We start from the raw sequence: 23,610 nt of genomic DNA, 5'->3' as shown, positions 1-23,610 counted from the left end.
CTGTCTTGTTAATTACCTAGACTTAAGAAAGTAATAGAAAAATATAAAAATGCAAATTAAACTTAAAATATATCATACATGTACTTTTTAAAAGGAGAGCTGGTAGCTAAACATTTGACTAGTACATTGCTGCCTGTAACCTCAAAATGCTAATTAAAATGTAAGCCTTTATTATTATATACAATAATAATAAGGGCCAAACTCAACTTATCATGCTGCATGTTGTTTGAGTCTCCAAAGTGGCATATTCACTATTATCTTCGGAATAAGTAAGTAATAATTCAGTTCAAAAAGATCAGTTCACTGTACTAAACCTTCAGCTATAGGATTGTCAAGAGAATTCAACTAGATATCTGACTGGACAATCTCAAACAGGGGTAAATGATGACATTTGAATTTTAAATAGTATTTTTTTAAAAAGAAAGTCATATTCTATTGGAAATTAAAAGGATGCTCATCGGGGTGGCTAGGTGGCGCAGTAGATAAAGCACCGGCCCTGGATTCAGGAGTACCTGAGTTCAAATGCGGCCTCAGACACTTGACACTTACTAGCTGTGTGACCCTGGGCATGTCACTTAACCCCCATTGCCCTGCAAAAAAAAAAAAAAAAGGATGCTCATCAACTGGGGCATTTCCCAGTTGTGGTACATGATTGTGATGGAATACTATTGTGCTATAGGAAATGACAAGGTAGTTGGGAAGACTTGTATGAACTGATGCAAAGTGAAGTGAGAAAAACCAGAACACTGTACACAGTGATAGCAATATTGTAACAATGATAACTATGAAAGACTTAGCTTCTCTATACAATGATCCAAAACAATTCCAAAGGATTCATGATGAAAAATGCTATCCAGTGCCAGAGAAAGAGACCTGATCAACTATGAGTACAGGTTAAGCATACATTTTACAATTTATTTATTTCTATTTTTCTTGCTTTTTTTTGCAAAATGACTAATATTGAAATATGTTTTTCGTGACTTCCCATGTATAACTGATATATTGCTTGCCTTCTCAATGGGAGGGGGAAGAGCTAGAAGGAGGGAAGAGAATTTGGAGCTCAAAATAAAAAAAAGAATGCAAAATAAAAAATAAATAGAATTAAAAAAGGTCATTTTTTTTTGGTGGGGCAATGGGGGTTAAGTGACTTGCCCAGGGTCACACAGCTAGTAAGTGTCAAGTGTCTGAAGCCGGATTTGAACTCATGTACTCCTGAATCCAGGGCCGGTGCTTTATCCACTGGCCACTTAGCCGCCCCAAGGTCATGTTTTTAATGTTTTGTTGGCTCCTTGGCCAAACAATCAAGGCAATCTGAATTTAAGCCAACTGCTCCCTTTCTACAGTATAAATAAAACAATAACAAAAAATGTAGCAAAGAAACCCCCAAAACATAGCCAGAAAACTTTTTCTTTAATTCTTACCCACCCCACCTACTGGAAAAAAAGCAAATCACACAAAGAGGATGGGGGGGGGGGGGGCGCTGAGACAGATAGGGAGAGGGGGAGGAAACAAAAACAATTAAAGATACATAGAGCACAAGCTAACTCATATCAGAAGAGTATTCAAATGCTTTTCATTCCTTTTGTTTTGTTTGTTTCTTTTTTTTTTTTTTTAGTGAGGCAATTGGGGTTAAGTGATTTGCCCAGGGTCACACAGCTAGTAACTGTTAAGTGTCTGAGGCCAGATTTGAACTCAGGTATTCCTGACTCCAGGGCCGGTGTTCTATCCACTGTGCCACCTAGCTGCCCCAAATGCTTTTCATTCCTAATGACTATAAATGCTACATACAAAAAGATAAAGATGTAAAGTTAAGGAATAAAACAAAGAATCAGTCCTAGATTCAGGAGGACCTGAGTTCAAATCTGGCCTCAGACACTTACTAGTTATGTGACTCTGGACAAGTTGCTTAACTCTCATTGCCCTGCAAAAACAAACAAACAAACAAAAAACATAGATAGGAATAAAATAAAGAGATGAAGGAAAAAACAGGACAGATGGATAGGATGAGCATTAGGAAATGACTAATCGAAAGCATTGAAAAAATGAGAAATCAAATGATTTGGGGAAAAAGTGACAAAATAGAAAAGTACAATTGTGTTTTTGAGGAAAGAATGTAAATGCAAATTTAAAAATAAGAGTATGAGATGAAAAAGGGCAGAGAATAGCAAACCCTGATAAGGACAGAAAGAACACCCAGAAAATAATAGCCTAGAGATCTTAAATGGAGAACTATTGAGAGGACAACAAAAACAGAATGACTGCTTTTGCTGATCCATGAATTCTTCCTAAAACCTGAAAAAAAAAGTCACTTATCTCAGTCCCTCAAGCCTAAGAATTTCTGGGTTTTCACCTCAGGGATGTTTCCTTGTTGTGCCCTGGAATCTGTTTTGTTTTTGGGATTTCATTGGTGTGGCTATAGACTCACTGATGCAGATGAGTAATCAGTCTATAAGAAAGTCACCTGGGTCATCAAGAGGTTAAGGTCATAGTCCCATAGCTAGTATATGTCAAAAACAGGATTTGAACATATAAGTTTAGGTGCCATTCTCTATATACTGTGTCATACTGTATATTCCACTACTGGTTGATCCAAAATTATCATTGCTCTATTACAACCAACTATTTATTTGAGCCTCCTTTTAATCTTTAAATGGATTTAATTATTTTTTTTTAAAAGGAGCCAAGTCTAGTGAATAAAGTGAATAGGTAAACTAGATTATATCAGATTTACACATACATACATACATATATATATATAATATATATATATATATATATATACATATGATATACCACCCATTTTTACTGAAGGGTTAATTGGGACATCTATATCAATGAGGAGGAAAGGCAGCTTTTCCAGGATCTTTTCATATTATATCCTGTGTATATAATAATATACCCCTCAGGATAGAAGTTATTGGAGAAGACCTCCACAGTGGCAAAGCCAAGAGTGACTTTTACTGAATTCTCTTTACCCAGTAGGCCTATAAATTGTTGGACAGGTGGTAGATAGAAGCAGTGGCTGTCTTCTTGTCAAGTGCTGCCCAACACCCAAATGGAGACTTTGAAGTTGCAAGTTGAAGGAAGGAAACACCACAACAGATATATACTTACACATGGCACATGGCATCCTCGAAGAGAACCAGGTTCATCACTTGATTGACCTCATTGTGGTTCTCTAAGGCTTCCACCAGGATTTGGGTCAGGAGTTCCCATGTTTTCACTGGCATGTATTTAGGCTCGCCAATACCATTTGCAAAATGGCAATACATGTTCAGTCTCTTAGTTTCCTCCATAATCTTGTCCACATCCTATTAATGAGACACAAGACCCAGGATCTTCTTTTACTGATTCCCAAGGAAGACCAGCTCAGAGACAAGTAATTTGACTTGCTTTTGCTTGCCATGATTGCTTTAGAAATAGGACAGCAGGCTGACTTCTGCCCTCTCTCTTGACTTCCTGAAAAATTGTATGTTCTGTAACCGAGGTTCACAATGCCTTTGAAATGGCATGCCATGTCTTTATTCATTAGTATCCTAAAATGTGGGAGTGGTGACAGTTCTTTTTTCTAAATGGGATAGAAAAACACACTTTTGAAGATATAGAAGTCATCTACATTTATTTGAGGAGTCCATCTGCTAAGCAGAGGTATTGTTAGGGACAACACTGTAGGATGTACAGCTCTGGGGCAGGTAGTTGGCACAATTTATATCTGTTAATATCCATTGATAGAGTGCTGCGCCTGGAGTCAGAAAGATATGAGTTCAAATCCAAAAACAACTTCAGACATTCACTAGTTTTGTGGCCCTGAACAAGTCACTTAATGTCTGTTTGCCTCAGTTTCTTCATTTGTAAAATGGGGATAATAATAGAACTTACCTTGCAAGGTTGTTGTGAGGATCAAAGGAGATCATTTTAAAGTACTCAGCACAGCATCTGATAGATAATAAGTGCTATATAAAAGTTATTATTATTAATAACAATAATTATTATATACTCCCAGCCTTCAAAAAGGTACCACTAAAATCATCTTAAATGTAGAAGTTTGATTCATGTTTTATGTGTTTAGTTCCTGGTCTAAAAATGCTTACTCCAGAAGAAAAATCTGACTTCTAAGGAAAGTGCCATCAGTAACTTTTGGGGTATGTAGGGTAGTATAGGAGTAATAATGATGGTTATTTGCTAATAGCCTTAAAATATTTACATATCATAGATTTAGAGTTATAAGTGGCCTTAAAGATAACCTAGTCCAATTACTTCATTTTATCCATGAGGTTTCCTAGAAACCTAGAGGATGTGACTTGCCCAGGTTTTACAGGTGCAAATACAGTGAAGCTCTTTTATTACAAAGCTTACTTTACATGGATTCAAGTATACTGAAGAACAAAGCATATCCCCTGAAACTCAGTTACTATGTAAACTAAAAGTCTGATAAAATGTATCTAGCCCATATATAGTAATCCCAAACAGTGAAAGAATAGACTTTAAGCCTTAGACATTTTAGGGGATGATAAGATGAAGTAAAATATCTTGTTTGAATCCAGCTGCCCAATAAAAGAGACAGGCAGAAAGGTCATAAAGGACATGAAGTTTTCTAAGGGGAAGGAAGATTCAAGAACCTAAATAGCTATGAAGGCATAGACATTCAGACCCATCTTAAAGACAGGTGTATGTGCTTTCATTCAGCTATCTATCTATCTATTGATTGATTAAAATTTTTATTTTATTTTATTTTTTGTTTTTTGTTTTTGTCTTTTGTTTTTTCAGGGCAATGAGGGTTAAGGGACTTGCCCAGGGTCACACAGCTAGTAAGTATCAAGTGTCTGAGGTTATTATTATTATTTTTTTTGCAGGGCAATGAGGGTTAAGTGACTTGCCTAGGGTCACACAGATAGTAAGTGTCAAATGTCTGAGGCCAGATTTGAAATCAGGTCCTCCTGAATACAGGGCTGGTCCTTTATCCACTGTACCACCTAGCTACCCCCTGTGTATGTGGTTTGAACAGAAAACCTCACCCATTAGGATACAGAGGACCATGACATCAGGGTGATGCCATGACTTGCAGTGAATTGGACATAAGGCAGGGAGGGCTGTGCAAGGTCACCAACCTCACTTCTTCCTCCAGAGCCATCTGGGTCCAATGGCAAGATATGTATCAGGATGCCTGGAGATGGCCCTGGATGTTTGAGGTAATTAAGGTTAAGCAACTTGTCCAGAGTTACACAGCTAGTAAGTTTCTGAGGTGAGATTTGAACTCAGGGCCTCCCAACATTAGGGCCAGTGCTCTATCCACCATACCACCTAGCTGCCCTAGGATAAAACTAGCTAGGATTAGCTAGGGATTTCAACTCTCTCCAGCTAAGACATTATAGAGATGAATTTGGGAGAAATGGAGGACTCTCCAAATTAGTCACAGGGAAAATGAAGATAAAACTTTCTGTTAAAGTATGACAGCTACCTGGGACAAAAACAAAGGATATATAGGAGAAAACAGCAGTGCAGGAATAAGCATAAGAGAGGATGAATAGATGGTTAGCTACAACAGAGTTTAAATTTTAGAGAGACAGTCAAATCTAAGGTGAAAGAGGGATTAGACATTTTCTGTTTGGGCTCAGGGGAGAGGACTAGGAGAAATGGCTACAAGGTAAAAAGAGGCAAATTTTGGCTTTGATGGAAGGAAGACTTTCTGAAAATTCTACTTGTTGTAAAGTGGAGTGGGCTTTCTACAGTGGGTTTTTCCTCACTGAAAGTTGTCAGATAAAGAAGTTTGGACAACTACTTGTCAGGTATGATGTAAAGGAAAATCTTTCTCAGTTTTGGATTATACCAGATGGATTAAGGAGCACTGAAATACAGAGTGTGGAATGCTAGACATCTGGATCAGCCCCAAATTCAGTGCAATAAGAGATGCTCTTGTCCTGAGAATAACATGGGGAAGGGAACAAAGGATCCATTTACTCACTTAAATAATGATACAACACAGAAGACTGATCCTGACAGCATTCAGCTAATTTGTATCAATGAGCCAGCAATATGAAGCTGAGGTCTGAAAATCCTGGACCACATATAGTCTGCTCAAAATAAAGTCTTCTCAGATTTTAATATATGAGCTTGGCTATGGAGAAGAAGGGGTGGCAAATAGCCCCTAAATTGTAGCTGGCACTCCCTCTACTCATGCAGACTACAATTTCTCCACATAAATGACAATGACTTGCTATGGATAAAAAAAGGTCATAGGGTCTAGGGCTTGAAGGGACCTCAGAGGTCATATAGTATAAGCCCCTTATTCTGTGAATAAGGAAACTGCCTAATGGCTAGCTCTGAACTTGAGAGTGTACCAGGTGACATCCAGAAGGACTTGGGGGGGGTGGTATTTCATTTTTAGTCATTCAAAACAAGTAACTTCATTTTAAAGGCAGAATCAATGTTGAATGGCTTCCTTTATGTAGATTGGGTAAATGGTCATGGATAGTAGGCCACTTGATTAGGTTTTCACATTGGTAAAGGGGGATGGGGAGATAGAACTGAAGCTGAAGAGTTCAATTTAACTGAAAAATTTAAACTTTGGAAGGAATTGCTCATTTTTAGTCCAGACTATTTAACATTTCCTGGGCATCTGGCTGGAAATTAGTGTCTGCTAACCTAATCTTAATTCTTTTTTACTTTTCCTTACTCCCTCCATCTTTCCCCTCCTCAGTAAATTTTCCTTCCTTTGTCAGCTAGGAGAATAGTATCAATGACATTACCTTATCACACTAACATTCAACCTTTTTAACATCTCACCTCCTGCCCACTCCTTTCAGCTCTTTGTAGCTGTTGTAGTATTTTACCTTGATATTTTAAGTGTCACAAGGAAAAGGATGGCAAGAGGCCCAGTGATCCACCAAAACAGGACCTCACTTATCAATTGTAGCTCCTGTGTTGGTGTATCATTGTGCCTCTTGCCATCTTGTCTCTTGAGGGTTACAAAGAGCTAAAAGGAACGAGCAGGTGCTGAATGCTCTTCAAGGGTTTTTAGAGCAAAGGTACGGAACACGGTAAAACTGGTGGTGAGAGGGGGATGACTGGAAATCAATGAGCTTGAAAATGTTATAGGAGGCCAGCATGATAACCCTCTTTAAGGCTAGCCAGATAGATTTTTGGGGGGAGGTGGGGCAATGAGGGTTAAGTGACTTGCTCAGGGTCACACAGCTAGTAAGTGTCAAGTGTCTGAGGCTGGATTTAAACTCAGGTCCTCCTGAATCCAGGGCCGGTGCTTTAGCCACTGTGCCACCTAGCTGCCCCCAGATATATTTTCTATTATTAATATGCCTCTTCCCACCAGTCAAATGCAAGGCTTCAGGCAGAATAGTTCTGCTATACAGAGTGAGAAGTTCAAAAGAAGACCAAATGACATTGACAACCTGCTTATCTGGAATTTTTGAAGTTAGCATAATGCTGTTAGGTAACCTCTTACTTTTTTTTCTCTCTATCATGTCCCTTTACATATTTATTCTCTTCTACCCACCTAACTACTCTTTCCTGCTGATCCTGTCTTACTTATCAAACCATATTATAATTAAATATTAAATATTTAATAATTAAATTTAATGTAACAATTAAATATTCTCTTTAGAGTCATATGAAAAATGCAGAACCACGAATACAAGTTATATAATAATACTCTTGTAAGATAAACAACTTTAAAAGACAGGAACTCTGATCAACCATTATCAATTGCCATTCCAAAGAACTCATGATGAAACATGCTATCTGCCTTCAGATTGAGAGCTTACGGTCTCAGAGAGTGTGAATCAAAGCATTTTTTTCTTTTTCTTTTTTTTGTATATTGGCTAGGGATGGGATTTGTTTTGCTTTACTATTTTAAAAAGGATATAAATACTCAGGGAAGAAGTATGGAGTACAAAAAACCCAAAAGAAAAAAAATTCTCTTTCCTTTTTTTTTTTTTTTTTGCCATTCTTAAGACTTTCTCTTTTTTGAAATTTACCAATGTATGTGTTTATATATGTATATACATGTAAGGTAATTTGAATAATTCAGAATAATAAACACTAAGCTAAAACTACAAGTTTACTTTAACAGCTGCTGATCTACATTGGTGGAGGTTATCTCCTACACAGATAAAATCATAGTTTAGGACCAAAGAAGCAAACAAAGAAATCTGACGCTGGAACCTATGAAGACATGATGATAAGGTTAGACCACTAGAGAGTGGTTGGATATGTCAGAATGAATGGTAGCTTCTTTATATGCATTTTGTATGAAATCTTATTGAAATTGTCATTAGAATATGCTTTTGGACATCTGTGAAACTCTTCCAACTCAACATTTTTTGAAACTTCACAAATTTATTTCATTGTGATCAGCTTTAATGATGCCCAGCTCTCCACTTTGCATTGTACTAACTGGGCAAAACCTTTTCTTTTTTCCTGTTACCTTCACACTGATTTGTGCACATGTACACAGTTGTTTGTATACCTCCCCCTCCTTCTCTGTTCCCCAGTCCCACACATATATAAAAAGACAAGGCACAATTTTTATTCCTTAAGGAAGGAAAGTAAAATTCTGGGGGACTACAGAACATCTAGGGAGGCAGAGGTCTGGCAGTTATCTGATTAATTTGCCAATCTAATCAGGGATATAATGTTATACCAACTCAACATATTAAGAAATAATTATTCAGGAATTAGTATGTTACTATATTTTCATGGCCCACATTCAAGAAAACATTAAAATATCTATGGAATGCTTGGAGGAGAAAGGTTGTGTCCAAACTGTGACATCAATATAAATCTAGAGAAGATCAAGTTCATCATTTATTAAGTACAAGTATTAATGCTATACAATTCCTCATCATTATCTTAGGGTTAAATTCTGCCTTTCAGGCAGAATAGAATGGGCTAACTCATAAAAGACTAAGCCTCTCTTCCTTACTCTTCCCATCTCTGGAAGTATTCCAGCCAAGGCTGGATGCACATTTATTAGGAATTTGGCAGAAAATAGCCTTGCATTATACAAAGCTCCTTCTTCATTCTAAGATATGATTTCTACAATTAATGCAGAGTTTGCTTCTTAGCCTTAAAATTTCCAAATGGGAAATAAGATAGCAAATTCTCCTTCTCTTTCACAGAGCTTTAGAATTCTCTCTTCAGCCTGTGGATTGGCTGTTATTATCTGGTTTCTCTCTCATTTTATTTGTCACTTGAACATCCCATAGCACTGGATACTTACATCAAAGAAATTCTTTACCACTTCAATTTGAATTTTATCAAAGATGTCAAAGTCTTTTTCTTCAACCATCTTATCTCGATAAACCCGATTGGACTCATGTAGATAGAGCTTCACAAGGTCTGGTGGTGATTTGATACTTTCCACTGTGGAGAAGAGAATGCCCTGCAGGAACAGAAAAATCAATATACTAAATGGACAATTAGTTTTTCAATTGTGTTTCCATTCCACAAATGCTACCAATAAAATCTAGATTGCTTCATTCTTCATTGACATTCATTTATTCAGTAATCATTTATTAAGTACCAACTAATATGTAAATTATAGAGGCAATATGCCATGGTAGATAGAATGCTGGTCTTGGAAGACCTGGGTTCAAGTCCTACTCCTGACACATACTGGCTGTGTGAGACTAGGCAAATCACTTAACTTCTCAGTGCCCTGGGTGACTTTCTGTGAATATAAATTGAAGAATGATAACTGATTTGAATTGATGGAGAGAATTTCTTACATGAGGAAATCATAGCTTCAAGCCAAAAAAACCCATACTGCTTTGTAGCACTGTGCTGGATACTGGGGGTGGGGTGGGTGGGGAAGATATGAAGATAAGCAAGATGTAATCCATATTCTCATAGAGTTTACAATCCAGTAAGGGAACTAGGACATCCATGCAAATGGCCTACAAAAAAATTCATAAGAGAAATTCCCACAAAGTGCTACTGATTATACAAAACTTGAATTTTGAAACAATGGTTTTAGACTAGATTTTACATACAATCATAAACCAAGGTCTTATATCTAGTCTATGTATTATCCCAAAATATTAGCTATTTTTATTAATACCTCTGACCTGATATAATTTTTGGGAAATACAATCAAGACTAAATTTAGCTATTTTCAATAACAGTATTTGTTGAATATCCACAACATGTGAGTTTCTGTGAGTGTGAAACTCCCCCTTAGAAGTTGTTTGAGGGAAGTAAGTTCTACTGTGTCAATACTGAAGGAAGACCCATATTTATGGTAAATGGATACAGTTTTCAGAGACATGAACATGGGTAACTAGTGCAATTTAAAAGTAATCAAATGTATGCCACAGAGTAATTGGAGTGACCTAAGGCAGGGCTTCTTAAACCTTTTTTCACTCACAACCCCTTTTTACCTGAGAATTTTTCACACAACCCTGGGTATATAGGTATATAAAATAGGTATACATAACCTTTTACTGTTGCTAAGTTTTTTGTAACTCCCACAGTCAGTTAGTTATGTGACCCCATATGGAGTCGTGACCCAAAATTTAAGAAGCTTTGACCTAAGGGAGGGTAGGATTATATTTAGACAGAAGGAATCCTGAAGATGTTACTACTTAAGGTTGCCTTTAATGAATAGTGACATTTCAATAGGATTTGAGAGTTGGGAGGAGTCATAACAGTCCTGGGATGGAGGAAGCCTTTGCATTTATAAAGCTATGAGGTAAGAGAAGACAGAAATCTGCTTACAGACATCATGGAAACATTTTTAACTCATCATAGTAAAAAACATTATTTCAGGAGCTGATATATGCTGATGATTTTATTCTTGGAGCACATATGCAAGAAGACATTTGAATGACTGTAAAATGCTTGGTAGAGTTTGGCACAGAACTATATGGTCTAATGATAAATTTGAATAATACATTCATACACCAGTCTGTATAAAGGAAGCCCTATAAACTCTTTACTGTCAACTTGGAGCTGAAAGATATCATTGAATTCCACCATTCAGGCAGAATACAGTGGACTCATAAAATTCTGAGCCTCCTATCACTGTACATTTTCAAAGTAAGATTGAAAATGTGCATGTATACACACACACACACACACACACACACATACACACACACACACACACACACATATATATGATTTTGTAAAAGAGAGACTTGCCCAATCAGAATGAGATTAAGGAATGGTAAAATGCGTAAAGAAGTATATCATCAATTAATCAACCAACAGACATTTATTAAGTTCCTATTATGTGCAAGCAATGTGTGAGAGTGCTAGGGATACAAAGACTAAACTATAAGAAGCTTACATTCTATCAGGAGAGATATGTGTGTGTATAACATATCCATAGCTATATGCATCTGTACAAAATATAAACAAAATAAATACAATACTTCTTGAGTGGAGGAAGAAGGAAAGATCCAGGGGCATGAGGACAGATCTCATGTAGGGGATGGTGTTTGAGGTGAGTTTGAAGGAAGTTAGGAATTCTGTGAGGAGGGAGTACAGTCTAGGCATAGGGTAAGAGAGTCTTGTTAGGAGGACAGAAGAAAGAAGAGATTGGAACTAGATTGTGGTGGGTGTTGAATATGAAGTAAGGAATTTGATTTTATTCCATTTCCATAGGCAATGTGCTGTCACTGAGGGGTGTCTGAGCAAGCTAGTGACATTGTCAGATCTATTGCTAGAAAAATCACTCTGGTAGCTGCATCAAGGATGGGACAGAAAGGGGAAAAACTGGAGGTAGGGAGACCAGTTAGAGGGTGAGATATACTGATGACAGATAGTTCAAAATCATACAGTCTTCATCAATCTCAGGGCTGAGGGTCACATCCCAAGACAGATACAGCTGATACATTTCAGGAAGGGCTAGAGCAGAGCCAGTTCTTTAGAGAGTTCACTCCAAAGGTAACAAGGGTTTCAGTGATCTATGACTATAAAAAGACAAATGGCTTTGGAATCCCTTAATTCCTTGGTACCTCTGACAGACATGAAATCATTCCACCATACCCAAGACCTAGAAACTCTCCTTCCTGTACTTTTACACAGGAAAGAAGCCATTAGTGCAGTTTTATTTTACTGAGACAATGGTCTAGAAGCAACATGGCATAGTGACAAGAGCATTAGATTGGATATCAGGAGATCTGGGTTTAAATTCCAGGTCTGCTACTAAGTTGCTGTTTGATCTTGGGCAAGTCACTTAGTTCTGTGCCTGATCTTCCTCATTTGTAAAATCAGGCATTTGGGCAAGATTTCTGGTAATGGTCCTTCCTATTGTAATGTTTGATGATAAAAAATTATGTCCTTCCAGCTTTTTTGTATAATCCGTAAGATTCCATCTGCCTATTATTGATTATGTGAGGGTCCTTCTGAACCTGTACATGTACCAAGAGATTTGGCATTAACATTGCCTTGAGTAATCAATGGTATAGTCACTGAGGGTCAGGTTCATCCCCTAAAACAAACCCATATTTTTCCTTGTCACAGAGAGAGAGGCAATATGATATACCGGGATAAGTACTGGGCTTGGAGTCAGGAGAGACAGGTTCAAATTTCAGCTTCAACACTTATTAGTTGTATGACCATGGACAAGTTATTTAACTTCTTTACATCTCAATTTATCAGGTGCAAAACAGAGATACTATCACTATTTCCCTCATAGGACTGTTGTGATCCTTAAATAGAATAAGGTTTGTAAAACACTTTGAGACCCATACTATATAAATGTTAACTATGATGAATGAAGATGATGATGATGAACTCACTTGGAAAATGTTGGAGAAGTCTCGGAGGTTGAAGATGTAATGGAATTTTATTGCTGTTGGCAGAAATGTGGCAGCAACCTTCTGGTGGAAGGTAATGGCCAAATTGATGAGTTGGGGGGTAGACTTGAGCAATGATGCTGGAAAATTACCAAGTTTTAGATGCTGAGTTAAGATGGTGCTATAGATTGAAGACAACGCATCTATTCCCGGGAAGGAGAGTACAAAGATGCTAAAGTGACGCTGCAGAAGAAAAGAAAAAGAGAGGAATTAGATATTTCTTTTGTCAACAGAAATTTCTAATGGGGATAAGACATCTCAAGATTTATACCATTGTATTGGATACCCTTGCTACACAAATAATGCGCAATGAGAAATTTTGAGGGCCTTCGATTCTATGTGAAAGCAAGATATACTTTATATCTTTCATAGCCTGAAGCTAAATGACAAAAATATCATAGAGTGGACAGGGTAGTTTATCCCCAAGTTAAAAGATCAACTGCTTGACAGGAAAGCTATACAGAATCTGGTTCCCTTTTGCCTTGCCCTTCCCTTTGCACTCTCTCCTGGCTTCATTGGGTGTAAATGGGTGTTAAGAAGATACACCATTCCTTGCTTTGCCTTTCTTGTATCCCTAACCCCATCCACTGGCCACCTAATGCAGTGGAACAGCAAGGGAAGAATAGTGACATGGCAGCTCCCACCACTTGGATGAGCTCATAGTCACCAATCTAATTTTTTCTGGTGGGATGAAGAATCCCTAGGTCTTAGAATCTATCACTTTGTCCTAATGTTCTCCTGGCCTTACCATCTGCCTTGCCTCTGTGTCCTCCAGGATACTCTTTCTTACCTGACCTTCCACTTCCTCTACATTTAAAATTCAACCCCCTTCATTACTATCTGAATACCTATTCATTTCTCCTCCATCCTAAATAAACTTTCATTTGGTCCAATTATCCCTTCAAGTTGTTGTCTTTATTTTTCCTTCCTTTCATAGCCACACTTTTTTCTCACTCACTTCTTAGCTCCTTCCAGTATGGCTTCTGTCCTTATAACTTGACTGAAATTGCTTTGTACAAACTCACTAATGATTTTTTATTGCTCAATCTAATGAGACTGTTTCTTAAGTAATAAACATTTTTAAAGTTTTGAGTTACAAATTCTATCCCTCTTTCCCTCCCTTCTCTCCCTCCATTCCTGAGGCAGTAAACAATCAGATATAGGTTATACATGTGCAATTATGTACAACATTACCATATTAGTCATTTTGTATAAGAAAACTTGCATAAAAGAAAAAAATGAAAGAAAGTGAAAATAGCATGCTTCACTTTGCATTCAATCAATATCAGTTCTTTCTTTGAAGGTGGATAGTATGTTTCATCATTAGCCCTTTGGGATTGTCTTGGATCATTGTATTGCTGAGAATAGTTAAATAGTTCACAGTTCTTCATCTAACAATATTGCTGTTACTGTGCACAACATTTTCCTTGTTCTGTTCACTTCACTATACATCATTTCATATAAGTCTTTCCAGGCCTTTCTGAAATCATTCTGTTTGTCATTTCTTTTAGCACAATAATATTCCATCACCATCATATATACCACAGCTTGTTTAGCCATTCCTCAATTGATGGGCATTCCTTTGATTTCCAATTCTTAGCCACCACAAAAAGAGCTGCTATAAAGATTTTTGTTCAAATAGCTCTTTTTTTCTTTTTGGGGATGTTTTTGGGATGTAAACCTAACAGTGGTATTTCTGGATCAAAGGGTATACAGTTTTCTAGCCATTTGGACATAGTTGCAAATTGCTCTCCAGAATGGTTGGATCAGTTCACATCTTCACAAAGAATGGATTAACACCCTAGTTTTCCCTCATCCCCTCTAACATTCAATATCTTCCTTTTTTGTTATAGTTGCCACTCGGATAGGTGTGAGGTGATACCTCAGTGTTGTTTTAATTTGCATTTCCATTTGAGACTGTTAACCACCCTTTCTTCCTAGATGCTCCTTCCTCCTTGGATTTTTGTGACCTTCCTCTGCTGTGGTTTTTTCCTATCTGATCTTTCCATCTCCTTTGCAAGGTCATTCATTATTTGTGCCCTACTCCATTTGTGTGTTCACCATCTCTGTCCTGGGTCCCACTCCTTTTCTCTAAATATCCTCTTATTAGCTTCCATAGATTTACCTGTAATTACATGACTCCTACATGTATCCAGTGTGGCAGCTAGGCGGCAGTGGATAGAGTACTGGTCCTGAAGTTGGGAGAACCTGAGTTCAAATCTCACTTCAGACACTTACTAGCTATGTGGCCCTGGGAAAATCACTTAACCCCAATTGCCTTAAATATCTGGGGCCATATCCAGTCATCCTGATGTATATCTTGCCACTCGACCCAGATGGCTCTGGAGGAGAGAGTGAGGTTGGTGACCTTGCACAGCCCTCCCTCACTTAAATCCAATTCACTGCAAGTTATGACATCACCCTGATGTCATACATTCTCTTGAGAATGAAGGAATAACAACAAGTATCCAGGCCTATTCTTTTTCTTGAGTTCCAGTCTCACATTGTTAACTTCCCCATGTGACACCTTCACCTTAATATCCCAAATGCATTTTATTTTATTTTTTTTCCAAATGCATTTTAAACAAAATATGTTTGAGACAGAATTCATTGTCAGTCAGTGAATACACATTATTATTAAGAGATTACTATGAGCCAGGCACTGTGCTAAGAAATGAGGATACAATAAAGTACAAAAGTTAGTCCCTGTCCTTTCTTCCTAAAGCATCCTCCCTCCTAACTTCCTTATTTCTATTGAGCTCCACCATTCTTCCAGTAACAACCTAGAAGTCATCTGAGAGTTTTCTTTCTCATCCACCCGCCCCCAGCCAATCAGTTGCCCAAACCCAATGATTCCACCTCCTCAATATTTCCTATTTCCCACTGAATTCTCTCTACTTATACCATGACCACCTTCTTTCTGGCCCCTTTTCCATTGCACTAGCCTCCTAATTGGTTTGCTTGAACATAGTCTTTTCTTTCTTCAATTCATGTTCCACACAGCTGCCAAATTAATATGCTTAAAGCATAGGTTTGACCATATTAGTACCTTGCTCAAAAAGCACCTGTGGTTCCCCACTACATCTAGGGCATTTAAAGCCCTTCACAATTTGGCTCCAGTTTATTTTTCAGTCTGATTACACATGACTCCCTCTAGCACACTTTTTGTTTTAGTCAAATTAGCCTGGTACACAACATTCCATCTCTCATCTCCCTGCCTTTGCACAGGGATATTCTCCTTCCTGACCTCCATCTTTTAAAACATCTAACTCATTTCAAGTCTCAGGTCAAGTGCTACCTCCTTAAGGAGACCTTTTCTGATCCCTAGCTATTAGTACTCCCAGGCTCATCACTTTTAATTTATTTTGCATATATCTTGAATTTGCTGATCTGGGGACATGGGGCATCCCCATCCCTCTCTCTCCTCTAGTATATTATTAGCTCCATTAAGGAAAAGATTATTTCACTTTTGTATTTGTAACCCTAGATTACTACCTGGAGTCGAGGATTAATGGTGAAGCTTCCAGCCGTGGGGTTCATACAGGCCACATATTGCACATTCATGATTTCCTTAAGAAATAGTTTATTCCTGTCATACCTGCAAGATTAAAGCATGACTTTCATTAGAAGGTATGAAGGGTGTATAAACATTCACAAAGGGATTTCATTCATTCATTCATTCATTCATTGTCTCTTCAAAGATATGGACAGGATAGCGTTTGCCTAAATTTTAACAAATTTGACAGTTTCTTTCAATTATTGTGAAATGATGGCAAGATATAGTCTAAATAGTATAGTTAGGTGGATTCATGCTGTGATAGAATCAATGTTTAATAATGTTATGAATAAATTGAAGCATGCATATCAAATTTGTAGATGACAAAAAGCTAATACAAGGGGGTAGACAGTTAAGGCTAAAACTTGTCTTAGGCAGAATCTAATCAGATGGAATATAATAAAAATGAATATAATGTCTTACACATAAGTTAAAAAAATCAACTATACAAATACTGTGTCTGGTTCACATTTTGTCCAAAAAAATTTGGGAGTTATAGTGGACTGCAGGCTCAATATGAATCAGTAGTATAAAATAGCAGCCAAAAAAAGAAAATCTAACTTTAGGTAACATTAAGTGAGGCATAGTGTTGGATACAAGAAAGATTGGAGTCTTGCTGTTTTCTACCTCTACCACATGTCGGAGTTTAAGGTTATGGGCACCATATTTTAAGAAAGACACTGACAAGCTGGAGAATGTCTACAGGGCATTTGTAACAGGGATGGTCATGCCACACAAGGATCAGTTGAAGGAACTAAGGGTATTTTATCCATAGAAGAGGTGACTTAGGGGAGATATGATAGTTTTCTTCAAGTAGCTGAAGGACTATGATATGGAGGAAGGATTAGACTGTGCAAACTTGGCATCAGAGGCCAGGATGAAGAACATTATGTGAAATTGAAAAAAAAAACAGGTTTAGGTTTGGTACAAGAGAAAAACTTGCTGACAGTTATTCAAAAGTAGAACGTGCTACTTTAGCAGGCAGAGAGTTTTATTGTTTTATGATGTGTTCCTCCACAGAGTCATGTTCCTCTATCTCATTGTGGCATGGAAGTGGCCTTGGTGACCCAGCGTTCTTGAAGGCAATGTCTGTGGGTGGTCCTGGTAAGAGACCAACAATGGCCCTGATAACAGACCAAGTTAGTTTTCCAGGGATCAAGTTTGCTAATTATGGAGAGGCACATCACCTAGTGATTTTATACATACATACATACACACATATATATATATATACACAATTCATAGGTATGTGTATATATAAACACAAATACATATATACATATATGTATATATGCACATATATGTGTGTGTATGTGTGTATATATATAAATTTTTTTTGTCATGGCAACCCAAAAAACAAGGAAACATTTTATTTTATTTATTTATTTATTTTAGTGAGGCAATTGGGGTTAAGTGACTTGCCCAGGGTCACACAGCTAGTAAGTGTTAAGTGTCTGAGGCTGAATTTGAACCCAGGTACTCCTGACTCCAGGGCCGGTGCTCCATCCACTGCTCCACCTAGCTGCCCCAAGGAAACATTTTAAATGGGTCTTATTTGTGTGTGGCCTCCTTCCACTTTTGCAGTGATTGTATCAGAGTGGTAGGAAAACTGTGTTTTTCTTTGAGACTTTGCTTCTAAGTGTTTTGGAATAATTTTTATTTTGGGTTTATTTCTGGGACATGTTTAGAACAATAACAGTTCTTTATTGTGGGAGTTATTTTTGTTTGTTTGTTTACTCTTTCTTACAGCCTTACTTCTCAAGGGACTTTGGCTTAGGGGCAGGCTCTCTGTAGTTCTGGAGGGTTTGGTATTGATTTGTATTCCCTGGCATCCAGCTGCTGCTGTCTTCAGGTATTGATTTCTGTGTTCTTCAAGGATCACAATGGTGGCTTGACTCAGTGAGCTGCAAACTTTCAATATTCCCCAAGTCCAACTATTACAACATATATTTATTTTCACTCTAAAGTCCCATAGAGCTTATGTTCTGTACTACTCATCTAGGCAATATATTATATACCTCCTTACAAACCTTACTGTTTCACATGATTATATCTTATTTCCCTGACCTAAATTCTTAGAAGGCCAGAAGGACATTCCTTGAAACACTGATTTGCTCAAATCATGCAATCAGTAGGAACACATTAAATAACTACATAAATTGATGAAATTCTCTTTCTCAACAGCCTGATTCTGACAATGGAAAGGCAGGACAAGAAGAGAAATAACTCCCCCATGGTTGACTACAACTGTCAAACCTCAAAACTTAAGTCTCTACCGAAATCATCTATCTTTTCTATCTGACAAGGTCAAGCCTGTTACTCATTAAGAATCATGCTATAATAACTTGAATATAACCTCTAAGGTTACTTTCTTCTCTTTTACACCACCAAAGGATTAATTTTTTTAATATCAGTTCCTGAGTCTTGTGTAGGAACATGTTTTCATCAATGGGAAATTCAAAAAGAAATATAATCAAGTTGTCTAAGGAATTTCTAATTACCAACAAGTGAGATAAAGTTTATAAACTCTCTATCATAACACACCTGTACTTCTTGCACTTTATATCCCATCTTTCCTCACAACCTCATTTCATGCATCTTGTCAGCATTCCAGTTCTTACCAGTGTCCATAGTCCATATGCTGTCTGATGAGTGTGTGAGGCTGCACTGTTCCATATTCATCAACCTCAGGCATGTTCATGTCATCAATGAAATAGATCAGTTTCTTGGTGCCAGGTGGGCCATAATTTCTGCCAGCCTTCTTGTCCAGAGGTTTCTCTAGGACAGCTATTAAGACACCGAGAGAATGGAAGAGATAACTAAGTCCTCAAATATCATTTGTGAGTCTACGGAGGCAACATAAATGCCAGTTCTTGGCACTAAATTTGATGGCCACTTAAGGGAAGAGATGAAAGTGAACATTTATGAGAATGTTACTTAGCCTTTCTGGGCTTCAGTAATGTAAAACAAGGGAACTAGACCTAGTTTATTTCTTTAAAAAAAAAAAGTTCAGATTTCTCTTACTTTCACTTCCGAATTCTCTCCTCTCCTCCATCCATTGAGAAGGCAAGAAAAACAAAACCCATTGCACATATGTATAGTCGTGCAAAATACTTAGTTTCTTTTAAGGTTCCTTAAATTCTAAAATTCCAAAATCTTTTCAATTCTAAGATATCTACTACTCTCAAATCTCCTGTCCTCTTGTTTGTTTACTCTTTCTTATAGCCTTACTTCTCAAGGGACTTTGGCTTAGGGCTAGGCTTTCTGCAGTTCTGGAGGGTTTGTCCTATTGCCTTGCCAAACTTAGATTACTCCTACCATATACTTCCTTTGCATCTATTCATGTGCTACTTAATGGAAGTAGGAAAAAACACACCACATGAATCTGGGCCTAATCAGGTTTACTACAAATTTATGTTATCTTTACTAAAATAAATGAGATCATTTGCTGAGCTCTTCTTCCTTCTACATCTCATATTCTTGGCATTCTTCCCTTTCTCTCTCCTCTCTTTGCTAAGGTCAACCCGTCTTCATGAACCCTTGTTCCAATCCCTACCTATCTTCTCCACTATCATTTCTACTGTCACTTTAATCTCTATCTACTGGCTCCTTCCTTGCTGGCTACAAATATGCCTCATTTTAAAAACCCTCACTTGATCTACCCATCCTATATCTCTTTTCTTCTTTATAGCTACAATCCTATAGAAAGCCATCTATATTAGGTGGTTTCACTTCATTTCATCTTTGTTGATTCTGTAACATAATTTCTGACCTCATCATTCAAAGGAAATTGCCCTTTTCAAAGTTATCAATCATCTCTTAATAGTAATGTATGGCCTTTCCTCAATCTTCATCTTTACTGACCTGTCTATAGCATTTTGATAATGTTGATCACCTCTCCTCCTGGATACTCTTTCCCCTTCTGGGTTTTCATAACACTGCCTGCTTCTGATTCACTTCCTATTGGTCCTTTGTTAGATTTTCATCCATGTCAACCCACTAACCACAGGTGTACCCCAAAGCTCTATCCTGGGCCCTCATCTGTTTCTACTTCTATACTGTTTCATTGGGTGATCTCATCAGGTGCTATGGGTTCAATTATCTATGCTGATGATTCCCAAATCTCTAGTATTCCCAGCCTTAGTCTCTCCCCTGAATTTCAATCTCATATCACCACCTGATTTTAAAATTACATCTTGAATTGGGCATGCGTCAGATACCTCAAACTCAGTATGTTCAAAATAGACATACAAAACCCTCCCAAACTCTCATCTCTTCCAAACTTCTATACTTTAGTAGGGGGCACCATAATCCTCCTTGTTACTGAGACTTACAACCTCAGTGTCTTTTTTGACTCTTACATCTTACTGTCTCCACATAGCCAGTATTTTGTCGTCTTATTCCTGCCTTCAAAACATCCCTTTTTTCCTTCTCTCCACTCACACAGCCAATACCCTAGTTCAGATCCTCATTGATTTGCCCCTAGATTATTATAACAGCCTTTTTTTTTTTTTTTTTTTTTTTGCGGGGCAATGAGGGTTAAGTGACTTGCCCAGGGTCACACAGCTAGTAAGTGTCAGGTGTCTAAGGCTGGATTTGAACTCAGGTCCTTCTGAATCCAGGGCTGGTGCTTTATCCACTACGCCACCTAGCTGCCCCCACAATAGCCTTCTAACTGGTCTCCCTTTCTCATGTGTCTCACTACTCCAATCCACACTCCATTCAGCTTTCAAAGAAATTTTCTTAATGTGTAGCTCAGGCCAATAGAGAAGTATAGGTCAATTCTCTATTCAATAAATTCCACTGTCTCTCTTTTATCTCCAGGATCAAATATAGTCTTCTGCTTGACATTTATACCTTTTCACAACCTGGACCTTTCCTATCTTTCATATCTTCTTACACTTTCTTCTCTTCCACATACTCTATAGTCCAGATACCCTGGCCTATTTTCTGTTCCTTTATATTGGCTGTCCTCCATAGGGATGCTCCCTCTTCTTCAACACCACCTCTCATCTTCCCTGAGTTACTTAAAGGCTTAGCTTAAGTGCTACCTTCTAAAGGAGCCCTTTTTTGGTTCCCCAGTTATTAATGCCATTGTCTCATAGGTTACCATCTAACATAATCTGTGTATATATATTATGTATATTACAGATATGTATATGCAAATATATATTTATGCATGTAAATATGTGTGTTCTTAGCTATTTACATGTATCCTTTGTTTCCTCTCATTAGAATGTGAACTCCTGTCTTTGACTAGTACATTGAAAATGTTTAATAAATGCTTGCTCGACTGACTGAGTTCTATCCTCAGGGAAATCCCAAAGTTGGCCCTTGAACATAAAGAGTAAAAGGCCACAGTGTCTTTTGTGAAATTGCCTTTAATTTCTTAGACTACTTGTTTTTTTTTCTTTTCTTTCTTTTTTTTTGGGGGGGGATGAGACAAGGACATTTATTTGGGGGGAAAGGGGAAAACAGATGGAAGATTCACAGATTCTTCAGCCACTGGAGGGAAGGACCCTGAGGATCCTGAGGGTGGCTGGGGATGTCAGGCATGTTGCCATCATCTCAAACAGAAACAGGGTACTTGTCAGGTGTAGTTTGGTTGCTCATACTTGGTATAGGGGCTTAACGGAGGTAAGAGCAGAGCCATAGTTCCGATGGTGAAGGATACCATCAGCACCGGCTCCTTGGACCAGGCCTCCTTCAGGAACCGGCTGCCTGCCATGTTGGCCACTTTCCCCGTCACCGCAAGGGCAGCTGGGATTTGTGTCATAGACTACTTGTAAAATGAAGATCTCAAAGATTCTTCTGGTGTTCCCAGATAACTGCTGGTTTTATTGTAAACATTATTATCTCATTACAGTTTTGGACATAGTAAAAGGGAAAATGGACATCTTTGTGATTTGCTAGATTTTATTATTTTTGTTTTTTGCAGGGCAATGAGGGTTACATGACTTGTTCAGGGTCACACAGCTAGTAAGTGTCAAGTGTCTGAGGCCAGATTTGAACTCGGGTTGTCCTGAATCCAAGGCCGGTGCTTTATTCACTGCACCACCTAGATGCCCCTGATTAGCTAGATTTTTATCAGAAGTTGTATAAAAAATCACCCGTCATTGCTTCTCTTGTTTCCTCTCCTTTGATTCCCCCCAATCTTCTTGGTCCCCAAACAAAGTAATACTTTGATACTCTGAAGAGTAAGTGTAAAAACACACTCTAGTTTTTAATTAGAAAATCAGAGAAAATCAACTCAACAAGGTAATGTTCTAGCCTGGGCAAAAAAATTATAATAGAGTACAAATGTTTTTCTCAGTAAAATAATTAAAGATTTATATACTAAAAGACTCAACACTTGTCCATTACATTTGGAAGTGCTAAAATACATTTGATTTCTTCTCACAAGGGAAAAATGTCAAGAGACATATATTCGAAGGTGACAGGTTGGAAAGATAAACCCCTCCAAGAAGTCAAAATATTCTAATATTCTGATAGTGAGTTAAATTAAGTGTTTCAAATATGAATTTGATTAGCATTTAATTACAATAAAATAGCAACCAATTAATCATCCAACACTTTCTGCCAACCCTACTCCTGAAAGATCTAATATATACATAAGAGATCTGTCAAACTGAAATGTACTGGCTTGCCAAAAAAATAATTGTGAATGCAATTCCTCTCTAATACAGGAAAACGTTTTCTTGGAAGGATTTTTTTCTCAAGGCTGTGGTATTCAAATCAACCTGTAGAATTAAGGAATGACTGTAATTTGGCTTGATTAAGCTCTTTATTCTTCTAAGAGACTAAGAAGAAAAGCCTGTAAGAAGTGTTCTTGGAGTGTAATTTTGTTGTTGATGTTTCAGATTCCTTGTGACCCCATTTTGGGGTTTTCCTGGCAAGAATAGTGGAATGGTTTGCTATGCCTTTCTCCAGATCATTTTACAGATGAATAACTGAAGCAAACAGGGTAAACAACTTGTCCAGGGTCACACAAGGAGATGTCTTCCTGATTTCAGGCCCACCATTCTATCTACTGAGCCACCTAATTGCCCTATATCCTGGAATGCAATGGATTATCTCAAATGAACAGTTTTGGTCTACTAAAGACATAAGAAGATTCCTGGGAGATAACAGATTCTAATCCCTCCAAGGTTAACTAAGCTTTTTAAATTGTGGACTGGACATTTCATAATAGAAGAGCTAGAAATGGACTACAATTTCAGGACTAGATAAATGTGGAAG

At 37.7% G+C, this 23,610-nt stretch overlaps 1 protein-coding gene and 1 pseudogene across 1 annotated transcript in view; both read right to left on the bottom strand.

Annotated features, from left to right (window-relative positions):
* The window catches only part of DNAH9 (dynein axonemal heavy chain 9), a 455,137-nt gene that overhangs the window by 169,333 nt on the left and 262,194 nt on the right, over nt 1–23,610 (bottom strand). The window contains exons 39-43 of the mRNA XM_044002519.1: nt 18,993–19,158; nt 16,311–16,413; nt 12,759–12,998; nt 9,233–9,394; nt 3,115–3,311 (exon numbers count right to left, since the gene is read on the bottom strand). Coding sequence (XP_043858454.1) covers nt 3,115–3,311; nt 9,233–9,394; nt 12,759–12,998; nt 16,311–16,413; nt 18,993–19,158 — 868 coding nt within the window. The remainder of the gene's footprint in view (nt 1–3,114; nt 3,312–9,232; nt 9,395–12,758; nt 12,999–16,310; nt 16,414–18,992; nt 19,159–23,610) is intronic.
* Nucleotides 21,859–22,102, bottom strand: LOC122754262 (annotated as a pseudogene).

This window comes from Dromiciops gliroides, chromosome 4 (assembly GCF_019393635.1).
Source record: "Dromiciops gliroides isolate mDroGli1 chromosome 4, mDroGli1.pri, whole genome shotgun sequence".
In the NCBI taxonomy this organism is placed as follows: domain Eukaryota; kingdom Metazoa; phylum Chordata; class Mammalia; order Microbiotheria; family Microbiotheriidae; genus Dromiciops; species Dromiciops gliroides.
Note: the sequence above shows the minus strand (reverse complement) of the source record. Positions and strands in the feature narration are given on the sequence as shown.